At 38.6% G+C, this 18634-nt stretch overlaps 1 protein-coding gene across 4 annotated transcripts in view; it reads right to left on the reverse strand.

Moving 5' to 3' along the window:
* LOC140658461 (ubiquitin carboxyl-terminal hydrolase 12-like) overlaps nt 1-18634 on the reverse strand; it is a 32398-nt gene extending 13764 nt beyond the window's left edge. For 2 of the 4 annotated variants that reach the window (XM_072876918.1, XM_072876921.1), the window contains exons 1-3: nt 18474-18634; nt 4608-4688; nt 170-383 (exon numbers count right to left, since the gene is read on the reverse strand). In XM_072876918.1, the coding sequence (XP_072733019.1) occupies nt 170-383; nt 4608-4688; nt 18474-18521 (343 nt within the window). In that variant the 5' untranslated portion in view covers nt 18522-18634. Of the gene's footprint in view, nt 1-169; nt 384-480; nt 563-4607; nt 4689-18473 lie in introns of those variants that run through there. The other 2 variants (XM_072876919.1, XM_072876920.1) reach the window with 2 other exon arrangements.

Consider the following 18634-nt stretch of genomic DNA (forward strand, 5'->3'; position numbering starts at 1 on the left):
TGTTAGAGAGGTGGTGAAATTCACACCACAAACAGGAGTTCAAAAATCTTCCAGAAATCTATTAAAACTTGACAATTTGGACTCACTTAAAAAGCAAGTCGTGGTTATGTTTTATATGCTTAAATCTCCAATGCTTAAATCAGCATAAAAATTTCATTTATTCATTTACCATTTTCTTTCCTCAATCGGGAAATAAATTTCTTAGGTGGGATGACCCCCACCTTCTTCTTTTGCGTAGCAATACTGTTGAAGAGATCAGAGAGGCATGTCAGGAGGCTTTCCTTCTTTCGAGGCTGCACTTTGTATGCCAAAACTTTTTCCCGAAATGGACGACAAAAATAAAGTGCCTGTAAGACTGAGTTGCAGTAGCAGGTATTGCCGAACTGGTTAAAACAGAACAGAAGGAAAACAAACGTTTTCATATTAGGTCTGTTAAAAAGTAATAAAAGAAAGAGGTTGCTCATTAAGAATGTCACATACTGAAAATGGAAAAGTCGTCTGTCAGAGTTCATTTATTGGGGAAATACTAGTAGGCATGGTGTAAAAGGCTCATCCTTCTATCATCACAGCTGGTAACAGCAAGAAAAGAAAGAGAAGACAACAGTCACAGTGATACCGGGCACACACAAAAAAAGCAGGAAACTACTGACAAAAAAAAAAAATCCAATTGAGGGCTCATCACAAAATCAAAACTTCTGGAGACACAGCATGCTACTAATCCTGATGGGGAGATCCTGCTGATACTGATGCGGAGGAGTGCCAACGATACAGCAGAACAGAGGGACAAGAAAACAGAAAAAGGAAGAGACAGCATCCGTCAGCATCACTGCGTCTCAACTGTATTACAGTAACAAGAGCTCAGTGCATGAATTCATATGTTAGATTTGCCTGTGTCAGATACACAAAGTACTCTGTAGAGACAGTTAGCAAGGTATATGTTAAATATTTCCTGTTTATAATGAAATATTATGAGAAGTACATGATGCAGGCAAATCCAAAGAGCAGCTGTTTTCCATCTGCCATATCTGAAGGCAGTGTCATTTTAGAGAAAGGAGGCCAGAGATAACAACTTCCAGAGGCAGTGTTCCACACTGCTTAACAAGAAGAGACGCTCAGACCGCTGAGATATTAGCGTATCATCCACAAGAAACACACCATGGTTTTTTTGAGTTGTTTCTTTGCAATTTATTGTGCAACTGTATTGTACAATGCTGTTGCTTCAAAAAAGTGAAACAAATTCTGGGTTTGCCAGTCCCCAATATTCTGGTAATGAGATTCTGCATCTCAAAAGCATTGAGAGCAAAATATTTTAAATAAACAAAACGAGCATACAAATCTGACTACAGAAAACAGACTATTTTGTTAAGTGATACTCAGAGAATATGACCACTACAGTTCATCAAAATTCGGTGTCATTACTGTAGCAGAATGATTTCAAGTTAATAATCAGTTTGCTGACTGAAACAGAAAATTAACAGTTTAATTCATACAGCTAAAAAGGTTACAGCATTATAGTTACATTAACATTAATTTATACCATATGCAAACAACATGGAACAACAGTTAAAACTTACTGACATGAGGAAAACAAATATGCAAGCTGAACAAACACATGAATTAGGATAGAACCTAATTAATATGCTTGTTAGGGACCTAAGAAAACAAAAAGTTAGCATCGTGCTAACTAAATTTGCATACAAGATAAAATACGCAAGAGAACTACCAAAAGCCTGATTAAATATTATTGTTTTCAGACGAGTTATCCAATATATTTGTCTATAATAATCCCAGAAAATTAAGAGACAGAAGAAACTAGAAATTAGCCATCTTAAAAAAAAAAAGTCATGGTGCATCTTAAGTCAAAAAAGTTTACAAAGCGAGTAGTTAATGAGATTTCAGGACTGTATTCATGGAGAATTCCTCTCAAAAAGCATGAAGTCAACTGGTTATATGTGTCCTGCTTTGATGCTACCCATACAGAGAGAAATTATTAGAGCCAAACTAAATGGGAGAGTTAAAGGAGTTAAAGAATTAAAATTCCATCCAAACAGCTTTAAAAAATCCTGACAGTAAGATGCAAGACGCTTTGCAGTAGTCAAAGTGATACGGTGAAAAATTCACTTTATGGCATGCTTTAGGTTTTAAAAATGTCCTTCTAAATAGCATTTCAACTCTGTTTGCTACTACCTTTATGCAATGTGGAAGAACTTTTATTCCTTAAATCAATATCTTGCACATTAGCATTTTAGATATTTTACCACATGCCAAGTACTTTACAAAAAGACCATGTGATGCATTTTATTTCAGCAATTCTGACTTTTTTTCATGTTAGAACAAAATCCTTCCCACTTTGAGCAATTCAGGGCCTTGGGAAACTTCTGGATATCTCAATTATTGATCTACCCTTCTCTGTATTAAAGAGAGTTCTCCACAAATAAACAGTATTACATAGCACTGTCATAACACTTTTAAACTGCAATCAGCTTGCATTTGGAAGTACAAAGTAGTCAGATCTTTCCAATCATGACCTTAACTTTGCTACAAATTCTGCCTGAAAAAAAAAAGATGGCTCTAACCATTTCTCTTTGACAGAACCCCAAAAACCAGGTTGGCAAGGCAGTTCTTAATGGGCTGATGAATATTTTTCCAAACCCAGAGCTACATGCACAGCTCAAATACACAAATAGTGTATAAAGTCTAATGTGACCTAAAACACAAAGGAAAAACGGGTACAAACACGTAGGCTTTAAAACCTTTTTGTCATGATTTCTCTGGTATAAATAAATGTTTTAAATAGAAGCAGAAAATAGGTTTTTTTGCTTAAAACTGACCACATTTAGAGTCAACATTACCTAACTTCACAAGAACTTTAAAAATTTTACACTTTCAACGTAAAAATAAAGTTTGAAGGCTTATTTTAAGATAGAAGCTTTTTAAAATGAAAACTGAGATGAAATTCTAGAATGAAAACATTGTCCCATCCCTCTTGCACTTCAGTTCAAAATTACACGTAATCTATTTTAACAGGCTGTCAGAAGGAGCAGTCAGACCCTTCTCCCATATACTCTGCGGTGGCTTTAGCAATAGTTTGACTGCAGGGAAGCTGGTTCAGCTCACTGATCCAAAGAGAAAATAACTATTAAAAAAAAAAATTTAAAGCCTCCATTGTCCATGGATTCAACACTTGATTCTATTTGCAGTGCAACCACACATTTACTAGTATTGATGCTGAAGCCATGAAACTGCCCTCTTTAAAGTGCTCCAATTAACTTCAAATCATGAAAGAACTAGAAATAACTTAGGAAAAAGCTCTGCAGAATAACAGCATAAAAACGATCATCCTAAAGAAACTGGTTGCAAGGAATAAAGCACAACAGTATTAGTCATATTTTGTCCTTCAAAACAGAGAATGGATGTGGTTATAATAATTCTGGTTATTTTTAGAATGCTATTTTTCCTCTTCACGCTATTCATCGCTCTGCTATTTATGTTACAATTGGAGATGCCTTCCATTTTTCTCATTACGGTGCAAACCTCAGCAGCTTTGGAATGGCCATTAACACCATACTTAAGGAATATAACTCAATGTGTTTAGATAGTTTGGTGTCTGAGAACACAAACTGCTAGAAACCCACACAGAAGTCAATTAAATGAGTTTGTAACGAGCTGCAACAAAAACCACTTTAGTAGCTACGTTAACCTTATTTGGTGTGTCAAAAGATAGATCATCGTTCAGTTTTCAACAAAATGTACCTAGATGACCAAACAGAAGTATACTTATGCTTCTAGTGAGTTTTGGCAAAATTGTATTTTCACATCATATGATGCCACAGAACCCCTGTTTCTATTAACTAACTTCCTATATTCAGTGGTAAAAGACGTCACAGGCGCAACAGTTGCCTTTCTCCTCCAGAAGCACTGGCAAGATCAACATCAATGCTCCATTCTCTCCATAGTTAATTTAGGTAGACAATTCTTACTGCCCAACAGATCCCAGTCAAGTCAGATCTATACAAACTGACAGATGCAAAAAATCTATCTTTTTAGAAGGATTCACTGTTACACAAGGCTGTCAAAAAATAAAAAAAGGAGTATTACTACATGTAAGAAAATGATCGACCAAGTCAATGTCATTCATCTCCTGGCTATGTCCTCACATAGGAGAACTTCCACTAATCCCACAATAAATATGTTTTTAGAAAAGTAACACATTTTCATTTTAAAACCTCAAGGCTCCCATACACTGCAGCACCGGTGTAAAATCAAATCCCTCTTCTCTAGAAGAGCATATGAACAATGTACAGACTTTATTAGTTAATGTTCTTTCCAGCTAAATATTAAAATCCTATAATTAGAAACGTACCTGAGTAGGAAGGTTTCTCTCAAAGACTTTATAATAAACATACTGATTTTTCTGTATTTAAGATGAAATTTATATCTTGGTTGATAACAAGGCATAGCACCATATTGCAGGATGTGGTGTCTATGCAGAGTCCCAATTTAAGTTAGAAGTGCTCATAGATAAAGTTCTAACAGAGAATCCTGTTAAATTCAAAATTAGGACATGAATTAAAAAACAGCATTTCAACCATAGAAAATTCACTTACATTGACCAAGCCAAAATAATGCTCATTCACAGGGAACTGTTCAGGACCAATCTCTTTCTCCAAAGCAGAGGCATTGGCGCCCTACAAAGAAACAGTATGTTTATGTTAGAGAAAAAAAAACTTCCTAAAAAATCTAACAGAATTCATACTACTCCTATAAAAACAAAGAAGCTAAGAAAATAAGTTACTTCCATTGAGAATTAGCATCTCCTGTTTCCTATGTTCTTCACAATGAAATCAATATGATGCTTTATTATTATAAAAGGTACCATGGTTTCACTTAAAAACTCATCAGCTGACATTAGAGCTATCTGATCTAACAGAAGGGGGTTTTTTGCGTTTGAATTTATTTGAAAATTAACAACAAGAAATTTGTTCTCACTTAAGACTTCAGGTTAGTCACAGTGACCGAGAAACACCACTTTAAATTTAGTCAAGAATGCATTGTAAAAATAAAGAAATTTCTAACACACAGAGAACTTCTAAACCTAGAGGACAGAAACCATAGGGGCTACAAATCCCATGAAAGCAAAACCGTCTTTTTGTGATGTGGACTGCACAAAAGGTTTGATGTGGCTGTTTATGATTTGCATCTCATATAAAGAATTATTGAAAAAATCTTGCCTTCACTGACACTTTAGGAAAACTATAATTTTATTTCTGGAAAGTTCTACGGACAAGTGAAGCATGATTACAAACACCAAAAAGAATAGAAAGAAGAATTTTATCAGACATTCCTCAAACTCAGATCACCTAAAAGTGGTTTGGCTTTGCTACCCTTAATTTAAGGACGATGTATTAAGCTTACAGTGCATTTTGATACATCCTTGAGTCTCCAGCAACATAACGAGGACAGAACAACTGAAAAATACCACTACACATCCATATGGTCTTACTTGCCGCATAGAACAAGAACGAAAGCATACCAACATTTCAGTTTCAATTAACTTTGTCCACTTCAAATTCAAAGTGGTTTATACATCTCTCTCCATTTTTTCCCTTTTTTAAAATCCACCAATACCTTATAGCTGAGCTCCCACTTGGGATTTGGTACCTTGCCTCGTACCACTCCATCTTGTTCTCTAATGTTTCTTGCTGATCTTCCAACAGTCCTTAGCTGCATCTGTGCTGTTATCTAAGAGGTTACCATCATTCAATGCAGAATCCAAGCACTTTGGATTCTTGACTTCTGTTTTAAATACCTAAGTCACTCCACCTAAAACCTTCTGCAAACAGTAAACAGAAATCCTTCTGCACAGGTGAGCCATCTTAAAACACCTCAGAAAAGCACTAAACAAACAAAAAATACAGTCCAGCAAAATTCAATTCATCTATTTCCCTGAAGCTAGCTATGTTTTTTAATTGCTGAGCAAACATTTCAACTGTTTCCATTAGCATTCTGCTATTAATATAAACCACAGACAAGTAGATACTGTATAGACAGTTCCATCTAGATTGTCTTTAACAAAGGAATAACTAAAATTCTTCTAAGAAACAGGAAAGAAACCAAGAAATAATTTAGTTTAACAGGAGGAATGGAAACTCTGTAGTTGGATCTTGCACATCAGATTTACAGTGAATTACATATATGAAAAAAGACAGAAAACGAGGAAGGCTCAGAACTGGGTACTATAAAAAACACAAAATCATTCACTAGGCGCTGACAGATTTACAAGCAAGACTCTTCGCAAGCAGCAATTACACAGAAATTTTCTGAGGCATCAGTGCCAGTTCAAGCAGCTCCTCTCATTTGTTTCCCTACATCCATTCCCTGCTTCCAAGCACCTCTTTTTCCCTCCACTATCTCCCCCCAAAAAACCCAAACCAAACCTAGACATAAGAATAGCTATCCGCAAGGAAGAACTGCTGATGCAGCTCTCTCCTAATGCTACTTCAGCCCTTCACTCCTTGTTCTGATCAACACTACGACTTTGGGTAATAGCGTAATAGGAGGTTATAACCTATGTGCTATGTAAATGCACAAGACGACGTGATGCTGGTTTTGAAACATTTTCAGTCTTGAAATCAGAAGTGACTAAGTGAGGTTCCTTTACTCTTACATTCTGCATGTTTCAAGATTAAGGAAGGGATATGTGTAAAATCTGCAAGCTTCTGAAGTTCAGTTGAAATGTCTCTGAACTGTCTTCCCACCTCCTCCATGATCTCCGACACTGTATCAGAGAAATACTGGAGAAACGGACAACTAAAGCAGGTACCGCAACTCACAGAACTAGTGAAACTAGACAACCCGAATACTCCAGTCTGTAAAGCAACATATGGAATAAATATCTGAACAAAGAAATAAAAACATAAGAATTGTAATTTTTACCAAAAGTATGCTATACAGAATCTAATAACCTACCATAAACCAGTGTTGCAATTCAACTAAACCACCAACCCGTATTCCACATTTGACTACCCATTTAATCTAACAGGTTACATGTGCCTTTTTTTGCAAGTGTTTCCTTGTATCTACTGCCCAAACTTTGTAAATTTGGGTAAGTCAACCGCAGGGGCAGATTAAACATTAAGGTTTCCTTAATAAATTAAATGCTAAAGTTAGTCAATCAACCACAGAAGCTAAATTAACCTAACATTTAGTTGCAATGTTTCTGAAGTTTCTTGTCAGAGAACAGTTTAAATTAGCATACCAAAACCATGAAAACCAAAACAGGACTCAAAGTAATTGTGAGAGGAATCAAAATCACAAACTAGTCATAAATAGTTCTGAAGATGCAAACTTGCAAATTAAATAATACGTAACATACTGAAGAGGCTCTAGAAAATGCACATGCCTAGCATACCACGATAAAATAACTACCTTGCAAACAGTATAGAGTGATTTATCATGGGAGTCAATGCCCAGGAGAACTACACTAGACAAGGCACCAAGTATGTAGGGGAAAAAAGCACTTTATGGTGACAGCACAAATTGGCCTTGGTCATGTTTCAGGATGGAAATACATGACACGTTTGTGAGTAAGGCTGTATAACTGGAGTCAACATTCAGCTACTCACAATCCGTGATCTTTGCAACTAAATTTGCAAATAGGAAATTAACCAACTGGAGATCAAATCTAGTGCAGCATGAACCATGGCTTGCTGTAATGAAGCCTAATAAGCAGCTTTGTTTTCAGACTGATAGGTGTTATACACATTTTCCCACCCCCGCGAAAAGATTTTTCCATCTGGATAAGTACTTCTGCCTCACATCACATAAATATTTGCTTATAAGAATCAATACACACTTCATAATTTTGGAAACATAAAAGTCACATTGCTCATCTAGAAATAAAATCTAACGAAAGTGGCAAGTGTCCAAAGTATGAAAATTTATATTTGTTTATTTGGTGAATCAAGAGAGATGCATCTCTTCTGGGGTGCCACAGACAAACTATTCTGCATCTTACAGTACTTTATACATCTAAAACCGTAAGAAAACCAAGACTGTTTTGCTAAACTGTGACACACATTGTGGGAGCAATAAAAAACGACAAGAAAAAAAAATCACTAATACATACCAATTGAGTTTGCTTGGCACATAAAAACTAAGCAAATAATGTACACTAAAATACAGCTAAATATAAAGCTTAATGCCTGAGATTAGAATTGACTTCTCACTGCTAGCAGAAGACAAATAAATACATCTTATAAAAACCCCAGAAGTACATTCTTGAGACTTCTAGGAGGTCCAAGGAAGTGCCCTCAAGGAAATGCTCTGCTACTCCGGTTCAGGAAGAGATGATAAAACTTTCTGTACACAGCTCTGTGAGCAGGAACAAAACACACATTTATAAAGTCAACACATAATTACCCGATGAGGAAAACATCCCCCTAGTTTAACTAAAGTGGTAATACTGTTTTACTTATATAATTAGACTCTCAGAGAGATGCGAATTTAACACTTCCATATTGGTGGGGGAGGTGACAACTAAAGTTTCAGCAACTTGTAACCAGGATTTGTAATTTTCTAGAAATTACTGTGACTTAAAATAACGTCTCAGAGGTTGGCTGCACTTTTCAAGAGCTCCCCTATTCCGTTCACACCCCCACTAGCAGAACTGACTTTGAGTCTAGAGAGCGAGCAAGCTTAGCTCAGTGGGTTTCTGCAGTTCCGGCACTGTTAGTCAAATAGGAAGATGGAAAGCTGTCTGGCCCATCTGAACTGTCACCATTTTAGCAGTTCAGAACAGACACAGCTAACAATGGCCAAGACAACCCCAACAGACCAACAATAAAATATCTTCTGTCATAGCTGCAGTAATTTTACTTTATGCATATTAGCTAATTAAAAACGGGGCCTATCCAAGAACATTTGTGCTCAGTGATTTCCATCAGAAAAGACAAAGAACACCCTTAAAAAGAAAAATCCCATATACTGAATTTTAAAGTATCAAACAAAAGCACAGGGAATTGTTAATATTCAAGTTCTTCTCCATTTTTCATACCAACTCAGTGAGGATATCACACCAACATTATATGTATATGATATGGATATGTATGAGATATAGGGAAGATAATATTAATTGAGTAAAACTAATATTTACCCAAAGAACACCAGAAGGTCTCTAAGGCAGGTTTTGTTGAGTTTGGTAAAGCAAAAAGGAAAGGTAAAGTAAAAAGGGATGTGAAAAGACCAGTTTCAAAAACTCTTACTTGACGTAGCTGTCTAAGCAAGTCATCACAAATGAAGCGATCCCACAGTATAGCTGAAATTTTAACTGAATAACCCATCAAAAGCAGAACAGAGATCTCTCAAGTCTTCCAACTTGTAAGCTGCGAGTCCTTTTTGCTCAGTAGAGAAGTCTTAAAGATTTATTTCCAGTTCAATACACCATGCAAGTGGCAAAAATAGTAGTAGGCTTCTATTTCTTAGCCAGATTACACTGCTAACTCACTGCATCACCAAAACGAGATAAGAAAGAAGTATGCTTAGGCATTATGGTCTCTCATAAGCTCTACAAACAGTTTGCAACTATTTGAAGAAAATGAGTATTTTGCCTGGTCTAGATTTAATTTATTTCAGAATCTGGAATTGTATCAACAGTGCCCAGGGGCTTAAATAGTTCTATGCCCTCAAACTTATTTGAATTTGTAATTATTCTTATAGACAAATGGCTTATAGATTGCATTCACTTATCTGACAAGAATCATAAGAATAAATTATTGTTGGAAGATGAAGAAAAGCTATCACTTTTCTATTCAATATAGATCAGTAGCTTTACGGTAGAAATTGTAATAAGGTGAAGAGCTCTTCTGAAGCTATTGATGAACAGAAGAACAGTTGGGAGTGATCAGTAACAAGTACATAGCTCAGAACATGAACTACGGTCAACTGATGAGAGAAATCCACACGGCTGGCATCTGCACGGTTCTTGCTTCAAGTTATAACTTTTTCCCTTTTTAGTACTATGAATTTTACAAAGTTTCAGTGAAATCCTGATCCTCCGCAAAACTTGACTGAGAATAAGCAGACTATTATTACAGACTAACCAACATTACCAGTCAAAATTTTTTATCCTGAACTAACACTTTCACACTTTGAAGGAATTCACACTTCCATTTTTAAGTATCTACTTTTTGCTGCTATGAAGGTAACTTTGCAGACGTGGGAATGGTTATAAAAGCAATGTCGTACTGTCTTGATAAGCATGCAAGCAGACCTTATGAGCATGAAGCAGCTGCTGCTCTAGCTTCAGTAAGAAAAGGATCAAAATTAGCACAACATTGGGTCAGTATCCTTGCTGTTACTCAGAGCTCTTGTCAAAAATAATCAGGTCAATGCTGTACTGCTGCTTGAGCAAACAGTTGAGCAGAGAGGCACTGAAGCTATAAAAGGAGGGGGAAAAAGCCCACAAATGAGACGATGGGAAAGGGTTACGAGTGGGAAGATCCCACTGTCCTCTTTGCAACAGCCTTGAGATTTGGTGAAGGGAAGCAGGGCAGTTACTGTTGCTAAGCTGCATTTCTATCAAGGATTAAGATAGCACAGAAGGAGGGCTCAGGCAGCTGTCCTGCACGTTTTGGAGGGTGCTGGTTTCACATCTGCTTTGACTGAATGGTGGAGTGTCTCGCATTAGCACAATCCACTAGCTGTTAGCAACTGGGTGTATTTTCTGAACTGCAGAGATGGATGTGTGACACATTTATGAGTTAGGCTCGAAGAGAGAAAGAAGTACACTAAGAAAATGAGAAGAAGCTACGGTGAAAGAAGAGGCATACTAAGTGAAGGTACAAAAAAATGTAACTATTAAAATAATTATGGAAGGTGGCTACAGTGCAAGCAGCATTTCTGACATGCTCTAATTATATAGTACGCAGGAAAATCCATGCAACAGCAGACTGTCAATGGATTTATAACCATTCTATAACCATTCATTACTAGCTCAACATAATGGGACAAAATACTAAAGATTTGTCCGGTTTCTTAGAAGGACATGGAAATTTAGAGATACCTAAACAGACAGTACACTTGTCAAACAAATGCTACTAGAGTTTTTTAAATGCTACCAAGGATGAAGCAGTTGCTTAAAGTACAAGGAAATGAAGTAACTAGAACCATGAAGCCATTCTCATATTTTCAAAAAATACAACCACAAACTCACAGTTTGTTTCTTTTTTTAATAGTAATGATCCTGAGAAAATCTACAAGAAGTCTGAGTAAGTCATTGTCGTGCCTATTTTGGGGCCCTCCGCCACGTTAGATGCTCCATTTCATTTCCAGTTCATTTGTAGAGAGCAGGAGATTTTCAGAAGACAACTCTTAAAATCTGTATGTATATGTATTACTGCTCCCGATGTTCCAAACAAATTCCTATCTGTACATCGTATAATGTTTAAACTGTAGTTTCCTATGCCTGCCTATACGCTTCAGGTGCTCAGCCCTATCTAAAATACACACAAGACTAATCTCATCACCAGATTACTTTTAATGAGGTAGAGAGAATTAGTTAATTTAAAACACTCTCCATACAGTCCACAGAAATCTGAAGATACAGCCTTTCTTCAAGGATAAATTACTATTTTTTTAGCTCAGTGTAAAATATTAATTCCCACATTATATGCTTTTTATACAAGCCTTTTATCCTTCTCTCACTGCAATTAATATAATTCAGTTCAAATGAAGTAATTAAAGCCTTGCAACTTAGGATATCTCTAAACTTTTATTACAGCTGCATGCACACTCAGAATCTGTGTAGCATGGTTGGTATAACAGCCTGTTGAAACAAAAATCCCTTATGATATACTAGCTTGGGCTCAATACCATACTAACTCAGCTTTTGGATTGGAACCAGCTTATTCCCACTGAGCACACAGCATGCACCTGCCTGCAAAAAACATTTTCGTTAAAGAAAGGCAAAAAAGGGAAAGATATCTAGGAGATATTTCAGTGTCCAGAACATATCTGGTACACAAGTCTTGCCAAAGTCTCTAATTATTCATTTGACTCTTTCTTTTTAACAAATTAGGGTAGGATAAGATTTAGCATTTGAAGAAAGCTGGGAAGTAGCTTTCAAGTTGGGCAGGAAGGCTCCAAGGGACACCACCATGCAGCCCCCAAGACCAGAAAAGCTGGTTAAATATACTGCATGACTGAAGAGTAATTTTTAAAGAGTGAACAAACAAAACAAAACAAAAAGGGAAAAAAAGAACAAGCAGGCCAAGCCAATGCTACTTAAAACCTTTCAGGAAAGAAATCTGAATGAGATGATGCATTTCATAAAGTCTGCCTGGACTTAACTTTGCTGTATTAGCCGTGATAGTAGTTCCAGCTTCAGGGCTATTAAAATTACTATGTGGGGGAGTGCAGAAAGGAGCAGAACTGGGGTTGCATTTCTGAAAGTTTACAGAACATACTATAATGATTTTCTAAACACTGAATGAGATGTTGCTTCCCCATCTTTTAGAACTCCTTGGTTGTGTAGTACTGAAGTCAGATAAAAAGAGTTGTCAACTCAGCTATCACTCACTATGATTTAGGTTTTGAAATTATCCCTTTTAATGCATCCAGGAAGGCTGCCGTTCTAGGCATAACAAATTACAGCAAATTGAACTATGGATTCCAGCACTTAGCGTGCTTACGCAGGCAAAACAAACTGATAATCTCGAAAGGAGCAGGTGTAACAGTGTCACAGACTTTCCAAGGCTCCACGCTTCCAAATACTACAGAATCTTCTTAACCTGCACCGTCGCTCAGTGCACGCAGGAAAGGCTGGCTTTGCCCACTCTTCCACAGGGAGTAAGGCTTACAGAGCCCTCTGGCTACTGCCAATATCATGGAGACAAGAGTGAAATTGGAAAATGCTGTATTTCAAAATAAGTTTACTACTATGAAGTGTTTAAAACCTGAAGTCTTAATTAGAGTGTTTTTAAATAAATTAATACAGAATGCTTTGTAAACTTTTTCACATAAATGTTTATTCAATTAGGAGCTGGTCTTGCAAGGTCCACAGGATCCATGCCTCACTTAAAGGTAAAGCAAGTCATATACACTTGTAAAATTCTGTAATTTTATGCTCTTTAAAATTAGATAGTAAAGCTAGGCTCCAGTAAAAAGCACATATGGAAAGGATGCTGGATTAAGGGTAGCAAGTAGAGAAACTACTTAGAGTCTCAACCTTTGTAACGTGGTACTGTCAGCAACCTATTTCCCCCCTTCTTAGTCACTGTCTCTAAGATTTCCAAAGCATTCACAGCTAGTTCGTCCACTTGAGAAGAGCTCCGCAAGATTTCTCCTGACCTTGGGTTTCTCTCAAATGACCTTGTAATGCACATAAGAGTAGATGTCTTGCTAGTGCAGCGCTCAGATTTTTTACAGCTTTCTGGCCCTCTAAAAGAACAAACACAAACAGATTTACAGGTGTACTCCAGGCCCAGTGTTTACCAGTATTATTCTTTTGTGAGTTGGCAATAAGATTTTATCATGACCTTCACACATCAAACAGTGGAGGAACAATACTGTAAAAAGTGAGGAAGCGGATGCTGATGGAAGGCATCCACTAAAACGTAAGACTGCAGACTTATGAATAGGTTGTAACTTCAGACATTATATGTGTACAGGTTAAACAGGCAGAGAGGTACAGCAGTAAAATTCAGACACAGGGCCCTTCAATGGATCTGAATGTGTATATATTCACAACTCAGTGCACGAGAGGTTAAGTGGATAAATCACTAGGAAAGGAGCTGAAAATATAAAATATGACATAAGAAACAAAAGATAATGCTCTACAGTGCAGCCCTTTCTTTTGGCAACAAGTCTAGGAGTCTCCCAAATTGACATCTGTAAGAGCAAATACTGAAAGCCATTTGTTTTTTAATAGGAACAAAATACTAAGTGATATGCACAGAAATACATATGAATTCAATGTATTAAAAGCGTTCGTTCTAAATCCTGATTAAAGAACAAAACAAGAAAGATTCAATACTATAGAGCACCTCTTGAACTATCTACACTCTGCTATTTTAACATCTTTTCCCAGGTATTCATACCTCATTTCTAAGTTGTAACAGCTCTGTAGTAGAGGTCCTCTAATATAATTAATATCTAGTTTCAACTAATGAACCATATACTGCCCATAGTTTCCTCAGTACCCCATGGCACAACACAGTTAGGATCTCTCATTTTCCCAGGGACAGTGAAGTCATGAAACCTTAAAGTTTATAGACAATCTGGGATTGAAACAGACACCAGAACAGCAGAAAAACTCATCCATGTGGTAGTTCAGGAATCCTGTAAAAACCTAAAAATCATTCAAAGGAAACCTGTGTACTATTCACCTGAGCTGGTTGTTAGCTGCAGGCTGGCTGTCCTTTACATGTCCAAACTGCTACAAGTCCAAAATCTGGAGAATGCATCAAAAACTACCCATCACGCACACAGTATTAAACTAGATACAAATGGCATGTGGAAAAACGTTGCACAAAGTGACCTACTAACTGGTTTGCAAAGGGTTACACACGTTTTTTCCCCTAAAACAAAGCAGGTTATTCTCAAGCTAGGTTTTAAGTGCAAAGATGAATATTTGTTTCCTTTAGCTTAACAAGTCAATCGAGAAGTAGAGCACTGCTGGAAACAGAAATCTGCTTAGCTAGCTCTACTTTATCCTCCCTTCTTCCCACTTCCTCAGTGATACCTACCCAGCCATAAATGCTATTTCTCTGATAAAGCTAAAACAAAGTTCTACAAATACAGGTAAAACAGCAGTAAGGCAAACATCAGTGACATGAAAGCCCTGCTTGAACTGAATAGTGTAAATTATTCAGGTGGCAAATGGAAATGTATCACTTAAAAATGATTCAGTCTTCTCTACCATTGAAGTTAATAATTATATCCACGCTGTACTGATTCAGAGGAGTAGAATAAGACTACCACCAATTTGTACACTGGATTTGAGTTCTTCAGGCATGTCTTACTGGTTTAGCAAACAATTAGACATGAATCTAGGGGAAGTGTCCCTAATTCGCCTACCAGAAACACCAATATTTCTGCTGACAGCTTACTACAGACTTTTCACAAAATTAGCAGTCAGAGAGGAAAAGATCAGATCTATGCTTCACCCTTTGCTCCATTCTACTGTTCTGTTTTGCTTCCCCAACCAAAAAAAAAGTTATTGTCAATGCAACAAAAAAACCCCAATTCCTGACTCAAAAACTCAGTTCTACAACCAACTGTCTCAGCCCCCTGGAAGGCAGCAGGCATATCCTGGATTAGGTGATGCAGTCAGACCCATGGAAATTCAGCCCTCCTGGCACTCCCTCCTCAGTCAAGAGAGGATTCGCATCTGTCTACGACCATGCGTATACCACGGAACTACAAAGATGTCACTTTTAAGTATTTTTGAAACAGGAGCTATGCATTTTTCAGGAATGGTAACAAAATGCCTCGAGAGTGCTTTCTACTTCAGAAATTAACTCTCCCAGTTAATTTTGCAGTTGCTTGCGAAAAGAAAACAAAAACTCCTAGAGTCCACGGTAAAGATAAGGGCTGGGAAACAAAATTAAGTCAAAGGGACACAGCAGAGAACCAGAGCTCTAGTTGGTAGCTCTTGGCTATGGATGTGTCTTGCCATATGGTGTCAGCAGCCTTACCAAGCAATGAATCACATTCAAATGAGCAAGTATTTTCCTAGGAGTTTCCAATCTTCGCAATGCTATAGTTGCCACATGAATGTTATGCAATCGCTGAAAAAGGGACGGTGCTCACATAAAGGAAATGCAATGATCATGAGGCATGGGAGAGATGATCCACACTACAAAAACCTAGAAGTTATTTTAGAGAGGGGGGTATGATTAAAGTTATAAGTACGTTACTGTCTACTAATGAGTTCGGGCATTTAATTTAATTTTTAAAGAGACTGCAACAGAGTGGAGTGTCTGAGACAGAAAGTCAGAAACACCAGTCCCTGTGATGCTGATTGACTGAGGGGTCTGAGAATGTCATAAACCCGTGTTTCAGTTTTCCAGCCTGAAGCACAGATGATGACTAGAAGAGCTGGTAAAAACTGCATATTTGACTAAAAAAAAGTAAAGTACTGTATAATCACTACATATTAGCATAATCCTGAAGAAAGTAGTTTCCCAAAGGGACTTTGTTAATGTAATTAAATGTTTTTATAAAGAAGGCTTAGGTTTTTCATATTCGCATTATGACAAAGCAAACAGTATTTTTACTGACTGGACATTAATTGAAGTAGCTGCAAATAAAATGATTCAATTTTAACATATAGCACCCAGACCTTCATTTTCCTGGGCTAGCTGAAGAAAAAAATAGTAAGATTGACAGTAAGTTTAGCTAAGCTATACATGCACCTAAAACATTGATGCTGAAAAATTCCACAGTATTTGATTAAATAGCTATATAAGAAATTTGGAAGCAAGTTTCATACAATTATTTAGTGCTAGCAGCACTGCTCAACATTTTCTACAGAGAAATGAAACAGTAAGTTCTCCACTTGAAATGAAAACAGTAAGGAGAACCTGCTTCCCCAAAGCTGCAACACTGTGAAAAGTCTCCTGTTGAAAAAAACCACTACTTCAGAAGGGACATTAGTAGGCTACAAGTACCTGCTTAGCTTTTATCGATCATCCCAACCAAAATGAAGGTAAGTGCAGGAGCAAAAATGAATGCAAGATTGAGTTACGTATAGCCAAAGTCTCTAAAAACAAACCACAAACACTGGAATGGCTGTATTCAGGTTTGGCTCCATACTCATAGGAAAATGCATTGCCTTCCATTTGCCCTCTTAATCTGAGGCTCAGTCAGCTGATCTCAGGAATGCATCCAAAATATTATATGGGATTGAGTCAATCACTTGCCTCTGGGGTGCAGAACTCCGCAACGAAGTCATGATTCAGCCACCTCTCATGACCTTAATTTCACCTGTGTTTGTGATGGGCAATTCAAAATACAAATTATGTTGAAAAAAACCCAGTGAGATTAGTGAAGTATGAAATTCTGGGAAGTCTTCTGCAGTACCAAAAACTTTAAGATCAGGTATCCATTGCCACAAACTAAAAAAAAAAAAAATTTAATCTCTCTTGTTAAGAGTATTACTATGAAACTCCAAATACTCAGCTTTGTGCAGCACTGCTGTGGTTCAGTTCAACGGATCTCAAGTTAATCAAAACCGGTCGTCAGTACCTACGTAGAAGAGGAACAGAAAAACCCTGCACCCTTCACACGCACGTGAACTCAGTCTCAGCAAGTTGGTGTGCAAGAGCCCCTTTTGACACTGCAGCCTACTCTCTGGTTTGCTGCTGTTTCAAATGAGGTCTAAAACTTAAGTTTGACCACTTGGAGCGACTAAGATCTGGGACTCTGAAAAACAAAATATTGAAATTGAATACCCTCAGCCCGATTCTAAGTTGGATTTCGGCAATTCAAACCCCTGTTATAGTTTATGCTGATTAAACTCCTTACAGTAAGAATCTTTGTGAAATGTTTAGATGGCGTATCATTAACAAGATGCAATATTTTATTATGAGTCAGCTGTGTTTTCGTGCTAGACAAACCACTTGCTGGCCTCTATTTACACAGCAACGTAACTTCATTAAAAATTCTGCATAATCATGCAATTATCAGTCTCCCTCTTGCTAGGTTTTCATTGGCAACATGGATGATACCCTGGTATATGCGTTCATGTGAAACGATTACAGAGCTTTTATAAACTTGTATAACAACCTTTAAATTGGGCCGAGTTATCACAACAAATGACTGTGATCTGAGCCAGAAAAAGAATTAATGTTCAGGAATTCCCTTGGTTCCTCTCTCTCTGAAAGAAAGCATCCACCTGCCCTATCATACTCCTGCGAGCACAGCTGACACATCCACCGGACAGCAGTGAGTTCTCACTTCTGCACAGAGCTCCGTGCTCCCCAGCCACCTTTCCCCACCGCTATTAGGGCCAAACCCGTCAAAATAGCGGCGCTGAGCAGCCAGGCTGGCCCTGCCCGCTCAGCCGGGCTCCAGCTACCGCCGCTTCTCTTGCCCCTTGCCTGGCACAGCCCCTCCCGCCGCGGCCCCCCCCCGGCGCCTCACCCGGCTCCCCGCGCCGCCGCGGGCCCCTGCGAGGCCGCCCCGCGCCCGGCTGCGGCCCGGCCGTGCCCTCCCGAGGGGGTGCGGGCAGCGCGGCGCCCCGCCACCTCCCACAGACACCCCCCTACGCGGACAGGCGGCGGTGCCTCCCGTAACCCCTCTTTTTTAATTACTTTTACTAATTCTTACTGCGCCCGGCCGCGGCTGGGCCCTCCTCAGCGCGAGGCCGGGGCCGCTCCCGCCGCCGGGGCCGGCAGCGGGGCCCCTCGCCGGCCGCCCCCGCCGCCCCCCGGGCCCCGGCACGGCGGCGCCCGGCTGGCCGCGGCTCTCACCATGGTACAGATGGAGGCGAGTCTCCGGACCGTCATCAGTATTTCCATCCGCCCGACGCGGCCCCGCGCCCCGCGGCCGCCCCCGCTGCCGCCGGCGCCATGTTGGGACGCAGCCGCCCAACTGACAGCGGCAGCCGGAGCCGCAGGTGGCGCAACCGCCA

This window comes from Ciconia boyciana, chromosome 12 (assembly GCF_034638445.1).
Source record: "Ciconia boyciana chromosome 12, ASM3463844v1, whole genome shotgun sequence".
NCBI classification, from domain to species: Eukaryota; Metazoa; Chordata; class Aves; order Ciconiiformes; family Ciconiidae; genus Ciconia; species Ciconia boyciana.